At 42.8% G+C, this 18565-nt stretch overlaps 2 protein-coding genes across 2 annotated transcripts in view; both read right to left on the bottom strand.

Moving 5' to 3' along the window:
- Positions 1–359: 359 nt before the first annotated feature.
- LOC118427573 (proprotein convertase subtilisin/kexin type 9-like) lies at positions 360–10299 on the bottom strand. Its single transcript, XM_035837420.1, has 13 exons — positions 9703–10299; positions 8743–8953; positions 8428–8560; positions 7613–7811; positions 6462–6673; positions 5794–5912; positions 4965–5184; positions 4437–4558; positions 3062–3245; positions 2543–2713; positions 2007–2146; positions 1272–1470; positions 360–695 (listed from the first exon to the last, which is right to left on the bottom strand). The coding sequence occupies exons 1-13, from the start codon at positions 9915–9917 to the stop codon at positions 364–366; spliced, it is 2457 nt and encodes an 818-aa protein (XP_035693313.1). The 5' UTR covers positions 9918–10299; the 3' UTR covers positions 360–363.
- A 4619-nt stretch (positions 10300–14918) lies between these two features.
- LOC118427565 (filamin-C-like) overlaps positions 14919–18565 on the bottom strand; it is a gene marked incomplete in the record, with an annotated part of 99051 nt that continues 95404 nt past the window's right edge. Inside the window, 6 exon segments of the mRNA XM_035837403.1 lie at positions 14919–15528; positions 15917–16084; positions 16492–16641; positions 17091–17264; positions 17691–17801; positions 18256–18444. Coding sequence (XP_035693296.1) covers positions 15254–15528; positions 15917–16084; positions 16492–16641; positions 17091–17264; positions 17691–17801; positions 18256–18444 — 1067 coding nt within the window.

Below are 18565 nucleotides of genomic sequence, written 5' to 3'. Positions count from 1 at the left end.
ACGAACAGAAAATTGCAAACCAACATGCATGTATACTTGTTGACAAGTTCAATGAAGGTTGTGCCGTAGCCCTTATGGTAATAGGAAGTTAGCGCGGAACTTGACTATAGTCTAGCACTGTCCACAGGGAACGAATATAGCCAAGTGGTGTTTAGGCTAACGTCACATTCGGTCGATCTGTTTCGTGAAAACGAAAAATAGAAATTATACGTAAAAATACACATATGCCTAGCCTACAACTATTTTCTTTACGTCTTTTGTAGTTTGGTGACTTTTATATCGTACTTTTTGTTCCCGAAAGCTACCCGGCCGGGCCCCGGTTTGGAAATGTGACCTAGGCTTTGTGGGGACTAATATCTGAGACTATGTCCATTTTATATGTAAAGGCACATACACACACACACATACACACATACACACTGGCAAAGCCAAAAAGCAAAGGTACACTCCCTCGGAGTTACAGTGAAATAAAAAGAGAAGGCTCAAGAGTTTTGTGCTTACCTCACCGCCCTGCCCAATTGACCTGATTGCCCAGCAGTTCATGTTACCTCCTTGACAACAGAAGGCGTGTGCCTCCATCCCGCTCCCCCCGCCTCTGTTCCGGGCGATGCACCGATACGGCCTCTCAGGACCATAGCGGACATGGAAGGGGAAGACGCCATCCACCGGACTGCCGTCTCTGGACACGCTGCATCCTGACATTTACCAGCAAACGAATAGAAAATACAAGCTTTATTGACAAACGACAAAAAGTACAGTGACTTATTGTGAGAGCTGTCGCGACGCGCGGATCTAACGATATAATCAAATCTACTTCTGGAATCGAGTATCTTGAAATCTGTAATATTTAGACACAGGAATGTGAATCATATTTATCATACCTATGTGTTGACGTTTTATTTGTCACCGGGTCCCGGCTTGATTCTGAGTTTTAAAAATCCAGGGACCCGAACGTGCCTCAAAATAGCCGCAGGCTGTCCCACGGGACCTATTAGGGGTCATGCGTGAAAGTGTAAAAGAAGCCCGTAAACTACCCGGCAGGGCCCCTTTTCCAACTGTGACCGTAACATGAGCGAGTGAGTGAATGAGTGAGAGAGTAAGCGAGTGAGTGAGTGAAAGAGTGAGAGAGTAAGTAAGTGAGTGAGTGAGTGAAAGAGTGAAAGAGTGAGAGAGTAAGTAAGTGAGTGAGTGAGTGAAAGAGTGAGAGAGTAAGTAAGTGAGTGAGTGAGTGAGAGAGAGTAAGCAGCTTGTACTTGAGCTGTGTCACTAACCTGTTAGGACATGTCCTGGTATTCGGTCACACCTTAAAGAGGCTTTGGCGCCGCGAGGGGCTAGGCTGAATAACGTACCATCAGACCTCACATAGCACTTGGGACTGCCTGGTAATACGCAACAGCGCGCAAGTGCGTAAACACTGGAACCATCCTCCCCGTTGTTAGCGACGCAAATTTGTCTGCCGTTCGTGAATTCCTAAAAAATAACACGGAGGGGGGAAAAATCAGGTTATCACCGTTTCCTTTTCAATAGACGATTAATGCCTTATTGCTCCACAATCGGCACGTCGTAGATTCAGTTTGTGTTGGTTTGTACGTTGTTGTTTGCGTGCTTCACACAACAATTATGATAATATTCGCCAAAAACCAGTTACTCAAGCAACTGGATATGATTTTCGAAACGGCCATATCCAGGTGCTTGAGTAACTGCTTTTTGGCGTATTATATTACCTGAATGTCTAACCATTATCGACGTAATTATAATAATATCTCAGAGTAATCTTACTGGAGTTATCGCAAGTTCACCTTTATCCACGGTACCCTAAAATTATATCCATTGTTTTATTATTATTATTATAAAAATGTATTTGGGGATATCAAGTCGACAGACGGTGGTTTCAAATTGCAAGATTTTCCAAATATTGCACTTAGAAACCTCCATTCATTTCAGTGGCAAGTTCAAGACATGTAGGTTACCGCGGATTATGTACATTGGTGTGGTATTATACCTACCGGAAACCCACCGGTATGGACGCCGTCAGTAACAGAGGAACAGCTCAGCAGAGTCTCGTTCACGTTACAAGCCGCGGCCACTGGAGAGCCTTTCTCTGGGTCGGATTTTACCGACCACACCGTTCTACACCCCGCTGTTTCTGTAGTAACACCAACAGAGATAACCAACAAACTACGTGAGCTGTCAATGTTCAATATGAATCTGTACTCTCTATATAATTGTATATCTCTACACATCGTATGGAATTTTAGAGATGGATAGATAGATAAATATAACTTAGACAAAGACATATACATATATATATATATATCCATTGGCAAATATATATATTCATTGATATGTAGGCAGTGATATCTAAATGGTCAATGGAGCGAAAGATATGATTATTTAAAAGATTGGGTTACTTGGGCACGATTCATATAGTAGGTTTGTGCGTAACGTATACGGTAGTGCATGAGTTAACCAGAATGTTAACGACAAAGTTACTAGTAGACGATTATACTGACGATAGGAAAATTAAACCATAACCACTGACCCTCCAATGGCACTGTAGGAAGTTGGATTAGTTTGTTGGGTGTCTTGAATAGCGAGTCTTTAGACAGTGAGGAAAAGTCCAGTTTGTCCGACGCCGCAGCGGACAGGAGCGCCATGCGGATCTGCGCAGGCGTCATGCTCGGGTCACGTGACAGCAGTTTCGTCACCACACCTGATGATAAATAAAACTTGTGGATACATCCATGTTTTAAAAATCTCCGAGTCAACTTAACATACTTTTGGGGGATACACCTATCTTTTTAAAAGTCCGAGTCAGCGTAACATACTTTTAAGGGATACATCCATTTTTAAAACTCAACATACTTGTAATGTTTCAACCAACGAACGCATCAACATTGTCTGTCGACAAGAAGAAAAACTCGAACCGAGAGCAAGCATCACTGGCAGATGAAAAAGTGCTAAATATTGGGGGTATCAAATTTTTGTTAATACGAAGGGAAAACTCACATAAGCTATTGATATAGCTGTTGATATAGCAATTTGATAGAAAATGATTTACCGGCGGTTATGGGTGCTGCCATTGACGTCCCGCTCCGAATTTCGCTGCAGCTGTCGCACTCCGCGCCTGCGCTCAACACCTCCTGCGCAGGGGCGAAGATGTCAACGCAGCTTCCGTGTGCAGTGGCGCCACTCACATGATCGTACAGGTGGTCAGTTTTCCTTGTGCCGCCGACTGTGATTACCTGTATGTTGAACGTGAATTTTCACAACGAGAATCTTTCGTCATCGATAACAATAATTTCCATGTATGCAGGGGCAGAAATCACGCATATTGAGAGAGTACTTTATTTCATCAAAGAATATGCAAATAACACACACAGTGGTGTCGCACGGAGTGCGTTACGAACGAAGTGCTGAAAACCATGTATCAGACACTACTACTGGCTCATCTGGAGTATTGCGCCACAGCATGGCTACCAAGCCTTGCACAAGGCAACAAAACTCTTATGTTACAGCTGGATAGACTGGTAAACAGGGCTGCAAGGCTCATCACAGGACACAAACTCCGAGACCACGTGACAGTCGACAACTTGAGAGCAGAGGCAGGGATAGACTCTGTGCGTAAACGGACAGAAATTACAACTCTTGTTACTGTCTTTAAGACAATTCGTGGAAAGGCGCCGGCGTACTTGGCATCTTTGTTCAAGTGGGAGGCTCCACCAACAATGAGTGTACGCCCTACTCGGTCAGAGGTAAAACGTCTAAGGGACTACGACCCTCACCTACTCTGGTGTCCACCAGCAAGAGTCATTGCATTCCGAAACAGTCTACAGTCCTACGGACCTTTCCTCTGGAATTCACTACCGCTAAAGCAACGGCAATTGCTCAGCCTCAGGACTTTTAAGAAGTTCATTGAGAATTAGAACTTGATCTGGCTGATGCTCCGTAGTCTGGACTTTGATATTGGATAATTTTATTATGTATTGTATATGTGCTATGTGTACTTTGTACTTTTATGTCCAGGATTACCTGAAAAGCAGGCCGATTTCCGGCCTGAGATGTAATTACTGGTAAAATAAATAAAGTGAAGTGAAGTGAAGCACTCAAGCTAAAACGGCCACGGCCACGTCCACGGCACCACTAACAAGATCAGTCGAGGACATCATCATGAGATGCCAACACGGGAAGCACTTACAAAATACAATGAATGAAAAGTAAAACACAAAAATACGGGAATCGTCATTATAACAGAGGTGAAATAAATGAATAAATAATGCAAACATATATATAATCAATATTGAACAATTCCGCATTGAAACTATAGCAACTTATAGCATTTTCTCACATTATAACTCGGTTAACCCACCAAAATGGCGAACAGCGTTGTACTCACGTGACTGCAAATACCCCGAAGAACAAACGCACTCACTTACCTCAGCTTCCCCTGCAGGAGAGCGGTTACACGCGTCATCCCCGGCGTTCCCCGCCGCCACCACCACGGGGAGACCCTGCAGTACCAACCGTCGGGAGGCCTCGTTGACCGATTGTGTTACTCCTGTGGAGGGAGGGGAGGTAAACGAGACTACGTGCTTAGAAAAATTTCAAGTGTCAAAGGCTTTTGATAAGAAATAGACGAGTAGGCTCTACAAGCGCATTGCATGATAGGGCCAAAATTCCTTTTATATTGTTTGACCGGACCAAGATACAGGTTTTAAGTCTTGTATATCTCTCGACAGTGCCGAGTCAACAAAACAGTCACATAGGTCATTTGCACTCACGTGACTCTGACGCAAGTGCTCTCCGCCATGTTGAATGGTTACACCTGAAAACCGTCTGATAAATGTTTTATCGCAAAAACATGATCGTAGGATAAGTACACATATATGCAAATTTAAAGGTCTGAGGTTTTCAGGTTTAACCAACCACTATGGCGGATATGACGTCACGTGCAATAATAGTACCTTTAGAAGACAGGGACATAACAAGGACCCCGCGGGCTGGACTGTTTGCTGTGATGTTGTCGTAGATGTGGTTGATTCCGCCAAGCACAGAGAGCATTGAGCCTCGGCCCCTGTGGTTGAGAACCCGCACGCTTCTCAACAGAACTCTCGGGTTCACGCCGAACGTTTTGCCGCCCACAAGAGCGGCAACATGTGTCCCGTGACCGTATAGGTCATTGCCCTGAAAGGGAGGAAGAGTTGATATTTGATACCATTCTTAGTTACGAGTGACTTGGATTAGGTAGAACAGATTGCTCCATCAAAATTAGAAGTCTAGCTAATAGATAATCATTTCAAGTGGATTTTACTAGGTTCCTTCACAATTTCTTTCTTTGTTTTGTATCACCCGTAAACCGCCATTAGACTGTAATGTTTGATCCACTAACACTGGGGCGGGCTCCCTAACCTTTCCAAGAAGTGTAGTGTGTTCTCGGGGTGTGGCTCTCCGAAAACACTGAACCTCCCGCTTTACTAATGTCCAAGCAGCGGTTGGCGGAGAAGAGTGTGCCAAACTGGTGGGGTTGCAATTGGTGAGGAAAACGTGGTACACGATAAAAAGGTCAAAGTCTTCAACATTAACCTCCGCTTGGAGAATAGGCATTACTTCCAATCTTAGAGGACGTCCCTATTAAACCGAAAATAGGAATTCAATTCCACCTGAGTCGGGTGATGAAATAGGTGCCTTTTCTTCCCATGGTACTGCATTGTTGCCCTCTGGAAGCTCGAACCAAGAACCCTTAGATTTAAAATCAACAACCCAAAGCACAAGGCCACAAGGGGTTTATTTCACCTTGTTCGAGCCGTCGGCATCAAAGGCGTCGAAGCCAGACCAGTCAGCGCGACCTTCAAATTCCTCGTGAGAGTAGCGAATCCCGGAGTCGACGATGTACACATCAACACTAGCACCGTCTGTCGGCAAAAACGTAGGGCCTGTTAAAATGTATCAACACAGAGAAAAAATTCAAAAAGCAAGTGTTAATACACCAATGAGAGCTAGTAGTAGTAAAGTCATACGGCGTATTATGGCACCGTTGGGGTTATACCCTTTCTTCTAGCTGAATACAAGACGGGGATGCGCTGGGTCTCCTGTCCGGGTGAATGATATAAACCATCATGTAAATCACAGTACAATGCTAAACTTTATTCCAACACAAATGTAGACACGGGCCAAATTTTCAACGACCACTGTCGCCTTCTACAGGGTCAATACTAATAATCAATCAATTCAGAACATAAACTCGCGAGCGTTACTACGGAGACGCGATCTTATCAACACGTGATCTTGCGGATACGTGACGTCAGCAATTGGTCAAACTTGCCAGGAAGTTTACGACGCCAGATGTTGAATTTGCTTTCGAAGACTAAGACTTACATAGTGCGCATAACTCATGGTAATATCCAATATGTTTCTGGTCTATGAATACGAAGCGTGGTTTTTGCTAGTAACACGGTACGTACCAAGGGCTGGACGCTGACAGATGAATCTGTAGCTCAACCGACAGGAAACGTCGTTCCATTTAGAGTCAGCCTCAACAACAGCGCAGTACTCATTGCCGGCCTGGTTAGGCTCCCCATCGGCCCAGTTCGTGAAGGAGTTTCCGTCCAGTTCTTCTCCATCGTTCCATCTCCACGTTCCCTCCTTCTCTCTATCTGTAAGCCCGAGCCAAAATCTGCAATAACATATTTCGAACAATCATGCATCTTTGTCATATCATACTGGTAGTGGACACAATCTCTAAGTTCCAAAGGATCATTGACTCACAACAACAAGCAGTACTCTATGATTTGTTGTCTCTTGCACAGTTACAAGACACGCCATGCCAACAGAAACATATTCAGGATAATGAGAACAAAACCTAGTGCCATGAAAAAGACATTCTCATACAGGCCCATATCTATATGGAATAGTTTCTCTAATACCATAGACACATGATAAAATCTGCCACTATGTCCAAGTTTCGAGATTCCTATGTGCATAATTAACTATAAATGAGTAATTGGATTTTAGTGTCTAAATATTAGTTGTATAATTTTCTACTTTATATGTCTATGTTTCAAGTTCAGAAAGATTAGCCTCTTACAATATGCATGTTGAGCTAAGGCCACATTTATGGATGACATCAGCACGCTCATTAATTTTCGCCTGATTTCAGAAAAAAAACTTTTCGCTCTTCTTCATGGATTGTCAAATAGACCAAAATGGGCAAATATTGCGTTGTAACCTAAAAGTTGTATGAATAATTGACATTAGAGAGGTAGCCTTGACTGTAGTTACAAAAGTGAAACTAGTTGGATAGTTGTAAGAGTGGCGCCAATACGGAAGCCATGAGTGAAGTTGCCAACATGGCTAGTACAAGTCTACCACACTAGTGTCATATTTACTAGTCTAGAATACAGGAATGTTGGTTGTGATGCCATGTTTTGTGTTGTAACGATTCTTGTTACAACGTTTATGGTGTCCATTTAGAGATTTGGCATCTTGTTTTTTTTTACCAATCTTGTTTTTTTTCCCGCGCTATCTCGTTATTTTTGCGCTCTGCATGCATAGGATGTCATCCATAAAATTTACTTGCTGTGGCCTAATGGACTCATTAAAGCAAGTGTCTAACTTTGCAAACGGGTTGAGTGACGTCTTTATCTTGCTGAGGAAATCGTTGACAGCTGGGTTCCGGGGTTCAGCGACAATCCCCCCGTCTGTCGCGCAGGCCGCCTCCGCAGTGGAGTAGTTTTTAGCCTCGTCGAAGGCTTTGTAGCAGGCGTCACCGAACAGCTGGTATCCGGCAGGACATTCCGGGGTTTCAGGGACAGCTAAAAAAAGATTTGAACACAGAAATGTTTGAATCGAGATACCATCCCACATATTGAACTGTGAAAAGAACAATGTCTCGTTATCGAATTTTATCATTGAATGTTAAGTTAAGACATGTAAATTTGCACTTCTACGTATCTATTTCTTCCGCTTAGAATATTCATGAGTTTTTCAGCAATCATATACTGTGAATGCATTTAAGTTCGCGGGGATTTAATTTCGCGGTAGCGGGTAAAAAGACTTTTCGCGGTGGATTTAAGTTCGCGGTAACACCACAGACTGCAGTCTAATACCATAATAGAAACATGTTCGCGGTGGCTTTAAGTTCGCGGTGAAGTGGTCACCGCAAAAACCGCGAACATTAATCCACCGCGAACATTTCTGCATTTACAGTATTGGACTACAACATGTGCACGTATCTCATGTTGTTATTAGCAAATAATTCGTCATTTGGTGTTACATGCTGCGGCTAGTACACAATCATCACTCTACACATAACGACCCGTCAGATCTGAGCGACGTAAATCAACATTATTACTGAAAACACTACTAGACTACTGCCAGAATAATATACTGAATAAAAGATGGTGAACTAATAAGTTGAACGAAACTCACGCTGGGTGTTAAACCGTCCGTCCAGTGGCAGGTCCTGTTGATCGATTCTGTCCAGATGCCAGGGGACCGCAGACTGCTGCATCTCAAACACCTGGTCTTCTTCCACGTACTCCACATCAGACATGGTTCTCATCTGTCGTTGTAAGGAAAAATCAAGGACGTTGTATAGAAATAGCGTCCTTTGGAAATGTAGCATAAATTGTCATTCCATGGAGCCCATGGTTGAAAAGACCGAGGCTGGATAAAAACATTGTCCTAGTTATAGCAAAATTTTTAGGGTCCGAAACTTGGAATATCAGAAATATTTTTGCTCACTATCAGCAAGTCGTTAGGCGTCATTTCTGCGATGAACCCCTTCAGGACGTTCATCTCCATGGCAACGGGTGTCATGTGAAACATGGTTGTGACGTCAGGATGTCCGCGCCTGCGCCCCTCGCTCTGTGCCGTGAGGACCGTGGACTTGTACTTCCCCATGACGTGTTGGACAGCGTCACTGTCGGACGTCTCCTTCATAACAACGACGTATCTGGAGATGGAATATGTTTGATAGTTCAGGTGTTTCATGTTTGACATTGACTTTATGCAGTTTAGTGTGACACCCCTTATCCCCCTACTGCGCATATCTTCTAGAGTTCAGAAACAAAAGGGCATATACATATAAAAATACATGTATATATATAAACAGTTCAAGAGACCTACAAGACACAGCATCAAAATCTAAAATCATGCAGCTTTTACATGTTTGATGACTCTGCCAATGAGCTGTATGACATTGGATACGATCTTTATATCAGTTGGTAGAGCATTCATAGAGCTTCTTGGACACATACAGAAACATCCTTTCTCTCACCATTTCTAAAGGTTTTGATAATGAGAAATTCTACATATATCATATAAACAACATCCGAGTTTACCTATGAAATCAATCCCAGAAACAAATATAAGGTAAAGGAAAGTTGATTTCTGAGATAGAAATGTGCAGGTATTACGTTTCGTCGTCGAGTCACAACACGGTGGCATAAACCAGTTTGGACATCAGAAATGTAATTCCAAACCAAATATAGCATTTCATCAACGACAAAATATTTGTCATATAAGTATCGTTAAGTATAATAGTAATAATAATACCGGGTGTATTTGCAGCCAGTAGGTACCTAATGTGTGTTATTCAGTAATGGTGCTGATTAATGTGGTCGAAAGCCTTTGTTCCAAATTCCCTTATCAGAACACTGATACAAAATTGAAAGACTGAAAACGGTACATTACTGAACTTACCTCCCAGGCATCCGTGAGGTCTCGTCCGGTGCAGTGTACATGGGCCGCAGTCCGTCCCGAGCCATGTTGAAGCCGTCCACGGTGACATAGGACGGTAACCCCGGGACGCGGCCAGCAACGCTCCGCGGTGGCCGCTTGCCATCCCCGACAGATGCCAGAGTAGTCACCAGAAAAACCACAACAACACTGCGGTAACAAGCGTGCCAGCGTAGCATGTTTTGTGGTGGTAGTCAACGGCTTTGATCCTACCAACAATCTCGCCACAAAGATTCTTTAAACAAATTTAGTTTCCGAATCTGTTCTGACCGCTCAGAAACCAGAGCGGCAGTGGGACTGTTCCTCCTACAAGACGACAGGAGAATGAACTAAAATGTGAAAGCCTGTTCAAACTGGTTTTGTACTTACGGTGCCGGGGAATTCTGATAAGTCAGAGACTAGAGGTGACGTATCCAACTTGATAGTGCGGGGTGTGACAGTCTTGCCAGCAGCCTTTGCTGAGGCCCGGCAATATTTACCGAATACTGCGCGTAGATGGGAAAACAGCCGACATCATCATGAACTTCTATGGAGGCTGTTTGCCAGGCAATCTATAACTGCCAGATGTTCAGTTTCGAACTGTCGCTCACTGCCCAGAAAAAGCTGACTTCTGCACTAAAGCATGTTCATGCATGTGATACAGCTTCCTTCAGGAATACTAGCCTCTACCAGGCTCCACATGTCGCTGGAAAAATAGTAGAAATTTGCCAAATAAGACAGAAAACACGCCAGAGGACTTAGATGGCCGATCCAGAAGTACAGTTAACTCCTCTGGCGTGTTTTCTGTCTTATTTGGCCAATTTCTACTATTTTTTCAGCCACCTGTGGAGCCTGATAGAAGCTAGACGTCATCGTGAACTTCTATGGAGGCTGATTGCCAGGCAATGTATAATGTTAACAGCAATGGTCTTACACTGCCAGATGTTCAGTTTCGAACTGTCGCTCACTGCCAGGAAAAGGCTGACTTCTGCACTAAAGCATGTTCAGCCATGTACACTTGTGACACAACTTCCTTCAGGAAGACAGCGAGACAATTACTTTGCTGATAATTTCGGATTTACTGGTGTTTACATTTTGTTAAGGATCTGAAACCACATCATGTACATAGTGATAAGTGTGCTTTGAGACACTTGTTCACGCAGCTGGGACGTTTCATCCAGATCCTGGAACATTTCTAAGATATACCCGGGAATGGCAAGCTTTGCAATTTTCAAAGTTGCAAATTCATGGCGAGATTTCCTTTTTAGATTACATACAGTCGTGACCTTTTCAAATCTTATTACATTGAATTAAAAAGAATAAACGCGGGCCAATTCTGGGCCAACGAAATAATGGAATTGTCACAATTAACATAATACATATATCGTATGATATATATGATAGAGTGGTAAGTTTATATGGTATAGGATGGGTACCGGTGATGCTTGTGTTAACGAGGAATACAGTGGGAGGGCGTTGTGTAATATGTAGATATTCTCAATGGGAGAAAAGCTAATCTTTTGTGTTATTTGATGATACATTCTACTCATAAAGCTTCATTTGATCGACCCATTGAACATGTAATGTGTCCTTGTATTTTTGCGTCTTTGATATAAGGTTCTGGTTTACACATTCTACCGATAATAAGAACAGATGCAGTTGTGTCCAGGTGCGCTATGACTGGAATGATGATCACGTTAAGTATAAGGCCAACTGTACACACCTGTGCACGTATCACGCTTGGTCTGATAGCCTCTTTCCAGTCTTCTTCATTGGCGTTTTTTGCTCATTATGTGCTGTTTTTTCTACTTGTACATCTGTACCTGGTTTCTAGCAGTCATGACAAAGAGTGTTTGGAAACTCATAATTGATATACAATCATAAAATAGCACGTAATACGTAAAATGTAGCAAGTCAAGAAGCCTGAAAAGGAGGCTATGTCCCGTTGTGGCACGGTGTTGTTGCCGAGCATGGATTACTAACTCGAGGACGATTTGGACATTTTTACCAGCTCAGTGAGAAATTTTCCAGCTTCTGTACCGAGAGAGCCTTCCTTAAATGTTTATAGCAACCGTTGGGATATTTTGGAAATAGATTTATGCTGTTTTCTGGGTGTATTATTGAAGAGAAATGCGTGGTCATCAATTGACTGGTTGGATTTTGGACAAAACAGCAACATGGCGAAACGGCCGGCCGGCGTGGTGTGGTGAAGACGAGGTAAAAACAGTAAATATTTCATTGACAATGTTTCATCATGCCGAGTAAAAGTATGCCATATCATATTCCATATAACTAGTTTTAGTTGATTTATGTGAAGAGCGTTTCGAGTTCATATTTGCCCAAAAGAACGTTGGAACAAAAAGTCTCAATTGTGTTTATCATTGGTAGCGACCACCTGTAGGAATGTGCATGTGGATATCGTCAAATCTTCAAGAGTTCCCGCCAAAAATGTAGCATAAACAAAAGTGGTGTCTTGAAAGCTTCGATTTGTAATAAGACGCTGAAACAAACTCGTCACAAAAGTTAAGAAGCCTCAGTTGGTTGGTTATACTTCCGTCATAACGCGTCATACATAATATACATCATGTCTTGTACGTTTTGAGCCGGTTATGGGTATATGTGGACATCACCCGCTTGCCCATAATACCTTTGCCTTTCACTCAATTGTTCATCTACTTATATTGGGTTAGGGTCTGTCAGAGAAGTCCGCTCGTCACTCAGAAAACATCGCGAGCTTTCACCCCAACATCTGCTTGGAGACTTAATGCTTTTTTTTGTGACAACTTTGGTATGTTGGTCTCTCCCTACCTTGTGTCCATTTGCATATCCACAATGTAATGTTAATGACGTTGTTTCCGTGTTTGCGCCTTTCCGAAAGGCAAGCGTGCCAGTCTATTTGCTGCATGCATTTATTTAACTGACTGCTAGGGCTCGCTCTTAAATAATCAATGTAAAACCGTACTAGTATTTGCAATATTACTCTTCTGTTGTTCTTTTATATTCGCTTAGTAGCGCTCTTGACCCCCAAAGAGGGGTGGATTTCTCGGATTCCCAAAAAAGGGTTGTTTCCCCTAAGGGGGATTCCCCATTAAAGGGGCCTTTGATTAAAAAAGGGAGCCCCCAATTTTTTTGAAACCCGGGAAGATTTTACCCTTGAAAAAGATTTGGTTTTTTTTTTGGGGGGTCAAACAACACCAAAAAATCTTTTTGTTCTCCAAAGGGGGAAACATTGGGTTTTTAACCCTTGGGGTTACAGGGGGCCAACGGGTTTTTTTCAAGTTAAGGGCCCACCCCCCCGTAGGGGAAAATACGGGCTTTTTCCGGCCCAAAAGGGGGGCAATTTTTTGGGATCCCCAAGGGGAAAGTCCCCCCCCCGTAGGAACCCCCGGGGAATCCGGAGAACTTAACGGGCAAAAAAAACTTTGTGGCCCCTCGGGGGGGGGTTTTCCCCCCCCCCCCCCCCCCCGTACGTGCCAGTACGGGCGACGCACCTGCCCTGTACAGTCTGAACGTTTTCAGAAATACGTGGCGGACGTCCCCCCCCCCCCCCCAAGAACGTACGAACAAATTGCACGTACGGCGGGTTGTGCCCTTAGCTTTACGCACCATAGCTGCACAGCAGTATGACAGAACGTAACTAATGACCAAAAGTATCGATTCGTCAGATTTGGCGTCTCATTTTCTCATGCCTCTCTAATGCAGTAATGTAATGACTAGACTACACTTTAACCGCATCTTTCCTGTAGAGGCTGTTCCAACCTTCAAGCTATGTGAGTAGTACAAAATCTCTGGGACAAAAGATAGGAGCTTTTGTATTTTTTTGGCGTTCAATAATCTTTCCCCTTTTCATCACAAATGTAACTACGCATGATTTTGCTAAAAAGGAGAAAACATTACAAATTCTCCTCTATACTAGAGATTGATGTCATCTATTAAAGAATCATACATGGTAGGTTGCTCTCAATGAAGACGACTTTGAATGTTTAAGACACCATTCACCACGAGTTTATTGTATTCAGACCCACACATACACACAAGACACAAAATGGTGTTATATGCGTCGTGTTGTAACACAAGTAAAATCTTAAAACATGAATACATGACATCCTTTCGTCAACCATGCGTCTTCGATATACGTAACCAAACTCGGAGCAAATAAACATGCATCGTTAAAAACACAATGTGAGGAAACATGCAAAATCGTGCCAAACAAGCAAGTCATTGACAATTGCTATGTAAAGTTACATTAAAATCATGATGATTTACATAACATCAAAATAACGTATCATGCATTTATATCAATAAGTTACGTTTCAGTCAATAACAAACTTTATATATATATTGAGGCTTTTATAATTATCAAGAAAATCGAGATCGTCTAAACTAACGAGCGAAATGGGCGGTGATACAGTTAAGGCAGATAGAAAACTTTCATCTAACAGTTATACAAATTTTGTTAAAAATGACAGTCAATTCTGTCTCTAATACAATCTGCATAGTTCAGTCAGTTAGCTTTATCTATTCAGTAGTATATAGACTATTTGCTCTAGTTATATAAGTGTGTGATAATTTCAGTCTGCACAGAGCGGCATTTTCTACATAGCAATAAGTGCATAGGCATCAAAGTGGCTTTGCTTCAGATACAAGCTTGCTATTACAATTTACAGTATAAGAAAAACGTAAGTACATTTCTATTTTTATCCTTGGTGCACGTTTCATTTGGACAACATCACGTTCACAGCAATAGCAAATTGATATTGTTGGAATGTTGTCTTGGACATTTTAACGACGGGAGTGTCTCTTTAACTTTCCATACATTGTGTGAAAATATTGGAAGGATTCAGCGAATCCAGTTACCAAAATAGTGCATTTCTTTCAGAGTTTGCGGTCGGCTAAATCGTCTATCACCATCTCAATTACCTTTACGGAACGAACCGCAATTTGTAATTTTTTTACTTCTACTTCGCTCTTACAAGTAGCTACTGCTATGCAAACACCCCACTATATAATATGTTACAAATTTTGAAGTTTTCACCAACACTGTTCAATGGATTGATGATGGCAATCGGTTTTCCAAAAAGAGCACCATAAAAGATGTTATCAATGGCAACATGCAAATACAAAGGCTCGATGTTATTGCTAGCGTATGAAAGTCGTCAGGAATTTGAAGGTAGAAAATCACAATTTTGAGGTTTGATAGAGGATAATAGGTATGAAATCTACCTCTAGGACAAACACAACGAACGTTTCTATATTATGTACCTTAATTTTGCTGTGAAAACATCAGCAAGGTCATGTGTTTAACCTGGAATGCAATGAGATATCCATTTTTCTTTAACACGATTGGCGAAATCTGCTTCAATTGGTAGATGTTATAGGCTACATCAGAAATTTGAGCCTTTATCTCAAGTTTAAATTTCATTTGGTAGCCGCAACTTCTACCCAATCACAGCCTATAACCACATCTTCTTCTACCATTGGTAGCTGCTATTGGTGACGTCATATACTCCAACCAATCGTAGCCTATTACGTCATGTTATATCTCCTCCTGCCATTGGTAGCTGTTGTACTCGGGGCCGGAGTGCCGGGAGTGCCGGCTGGTGGAGCCGCCGATGCGGGAGATCTGCCGCCCCTCGAACTCGTCCAGCTCGTCCTGAGTCTCGAAGATGGACACGCGGAAGGGGCTACCGGGAACGTGCACGTCTGACCATTTCACGTCGATGTCGTAATCGCCGGGCTCCACCGGGTTGTACTTGACGGCGATGGTCCTGTCTTTGCTGCTCAACGGCTGCATTTCCACTCGGAACGCACCTGTCGGAGAATACAAAATGAGGCATTTGAGGAGTAATCTACAAGGAGGGAGTACAATACGTAGTCCGTACAACACCAAGTAATGCCGCATAGCAAAGGGATTGTTTGTCCAAATACTTTCTCTATAAGTGTGAACAGCTTTGTCCCATTTTTTGCAAAGGCTTTTGAGAGATAGAAAAAGTACCGGACTTTATCGGAGGTAGAATATATATCAATGACAATACTTATTTCTTAATCGAAAACAAGATAAAAAAAATTTCGTGGCGCTGAATGAGAGTGATGGATGTCGCTCGAAATGTCTGAAAATGTATTTCAGAATTGTATCCTGTTGTACAAATTGAATTGTTTTCAAAAATGATTTAGAAATAGTAACCATGAAGACACTTACCCCTAGGCCCGTGCACCCTGACCTTGAGCTGGCCTGCCCCAGCCCCGCGTGTCTCACAGATGAAGTTACCCTTGAAGGTGTGCAGCAGCCCGTTCTTCAGCCCCGGCCCGAACACACGCACCTTACTGGGGTCTGTGGCACCCGCGATACGGAGGACGAACGGGCTTCCTATGGAAGACAGGGGAAGGAACGGAGACCGTGGCGTTAACACTACTTTACTGATTTTACTTGAGATATGATTTTGAAGGTCCACTCCAACATTTACAATGCAAAAGGGTAACTTACAGAACATACACAGTACAAAACAGACAAATATTCACACATTTAGATTTTGATGAATATTCAAGATTTAATAAGTCTTCAGATATCATCGGGGCTAATTGAATCATCTTGTATCCGGCCTTCAATGAACGAATGAAATACCTGTATTGTACATTAAATCTTATGCTCTTACAAGCTAGGTACAGGTCATGGTGATAAAAAGTAGAAATGCAAAACTGTGATGTAAGAATGGGGTACTTTATAAGTACTGCATCTACAATGTTTATCTAACTGTAGAAGGACAAGAACGTTACCTTGTATATGCTCTCCACCGTACTTGATTTCCAGCAGATGCCGCCCCCCCTCCTGAGGACGGATGGTCAGCCCGAAGGTGCCGTTCATGTTGTCCTTCAGGTCAATGTCCGCACGTTTGGTGGGGCCCTGGCACCTGGCCGTCAGGGTTCCTACGGAAACACAGAAAACACAACTTGTCAAAGACATATATATCCACCAGTAAATGCGAAGTTTGTGCAAGGTATTCTTTTCACTTATTTGGTGGGTAAGATGTAATATCTTATAACTCAATGTGTAAGTTCTAACGTGTGCATACCAAACATGACAACTTGTGTTACATTAGTCAATCTCTAATTGTACATGGGTTTTAAAAGTAATGGATAAAGGTAATTCACGGATAAAGGTTAACATTGATATTGTTGTATTGTTGATATTTATCAAGTTTGTGTATGTTGTACATGTTTCGGTGTTCAGGGACTCTACGATCTTTTTTATTTATCTCATCTCATCTCATCTCATCTCAAGACATCTGGATTGCCCCATCAACTAACAAGAGGGCCCAGAATGTTCAGGACAAAACGTGTTTGAAAAGCAAAATCGATTCTGATTGGTTGCCTACCTCCCTTCCCGGCCTCCCTCACGTCGATGTCCGCCCTGAGCGCCTGTCCCATGATGCCCTCCTTCAGGCCGGAGAACGTCACCTTCTTGGCGTCAATCCCTGGCGCGATGGACACGCGGAAAGGTGAGCCGTTCACCTGGCGCTGCGACCATGTGATGTTCAACAGGTACGCACCTGAGATAATGGACAGGAAGAAAACACGTGAAACATCAATAGACAACGATATTCCAATCCAATGATATAATAGATGAGAGGCAAATGATTTTTGGTTCTGTAAGTGATATAGATAAATATAAATTAGCAATGACATACAAATCAATGGGTTTTATAAAATAAAGGCGGGTGCCAACGCATAATCTGCCTAAGATTATGCGCTGGCACCTGCATAATCTGAGTTAATTTTTTAAATACTAGGTTTCAATCTCAAATCCTCTCATTTTGATTTCATACATTCATGTAAAAGCCTGTGCGCTCGGAATGAACAGTCATCATCCATCCGGTACCCCCAACATAGTATCTGCCGCTGTGTTAGACAGTACTAGTATCATATTAGTTGTCAAGTCACTTGCAAACACCATAAACAAGCATTTCCCAACTTACCCGGCACTTTGGGGTAGTAGTAGCACCGGTAACTGTTGGGCCGGTCAGTCATCGGCACCATGCGGACATCGATGTCGTTCTTCAGGCCGCTCATCATAACTTCCGGGGTACCTAAGTGTGCAATGGGTACAAAAATGCAATGAACTTCACGTCATCAATATAATATTCGTTTATATGTCGTTTTTCTGGTACCTTGGTGAACAGTAGTACCACCTAATAGATCAATATCCATCAAATCCATCACTTGCGGTACAACAAGAATCAAATGTTAGTAGCCTAATAGCCAAAGTATTTTAGTCCTATTCAAAGTTTCTTTGTTCGAATATGCTCCATCGATTGCAGCGGAAAATTTCAAGGCTACTTAGTATAGAATAAGATTCTCATAATGTCTCAATGTCGGGAAATATTTGCCTAATTTGCATAAAGAGCCCTAGAACCATAATGTTCCACCTGGGCCATAGAACATCATACCTAAGATCAAAACTGATCGGGATATTCTATATGATATTAGACAAATCGTGCACAGGGTGGGCTACGAAATGATCAGGTTCCTGGACGAACTCACCTGGCCCGGCCTCGGAGCCATCGATGATGAACTCCGCCTCCTCTCCCACCTTAGCCTCGCGCAGGCCCCGTCCCCGCACCACTACCTTCTCGTGGCTGACCAGGGCATCCCGAGACGCGCGCGCGTCTCCGTAGATCGGGGACCGTGCGATGGGCAGGTCACTCCAGTTCACGTCCACCACGTGCTCACCTGGGAAGACACGTTGTTAAGTGGACATTCTTTATACAGCTGTCGACGATGTATGTACTAGTTTTCTGATAATAAGATTCATCCTCCATAATAAAAAAAAACATAATTATTGGATATTGGC

The sequence above is a fragment of the Branchiostoma floridae genome, chromosome 12, assembly GCF_000003815.2.
Source record: "Branchiostoma floridae strain S238N-H82 chromosome 12, Bfl_VNyyK, whole genome shotgun sequence".
NCBI classification, from domain to species: domain Eukaryota; kingdom Metazoa; phylum Chordata; class Leptocardii; order Amphioxiformes; family Branchiostomatidae; genus Branchiostoma; species Branchiostoma floridae.
This window is presented reverse-complemented; position numbering and strand designations above follow the sequence as displayed.

Coding starts and splice junctions, on each gene's coding strand:
- LOC118427573 (XM_035837420.1), bottom strand. CDS start 9,917: ATGCTACGCTGGCACGCTTGTTACCGCAGTGTTGTTGTGGTTTTTCTG. Junction 8,561..8,742: donor CGCCTAACGACTTGCTGATA/GTGAGCAAAAAT, acceptor TTACAACGACAG/ATGAGAACCATGTCTGATGT. Junction 696..1,271: donor ACCAGGACATGTCCTAACAG/GTTAGTGACACA, acceptor GGTAAATGTCAG/GATGCAGCGTGTCCAGAGAC.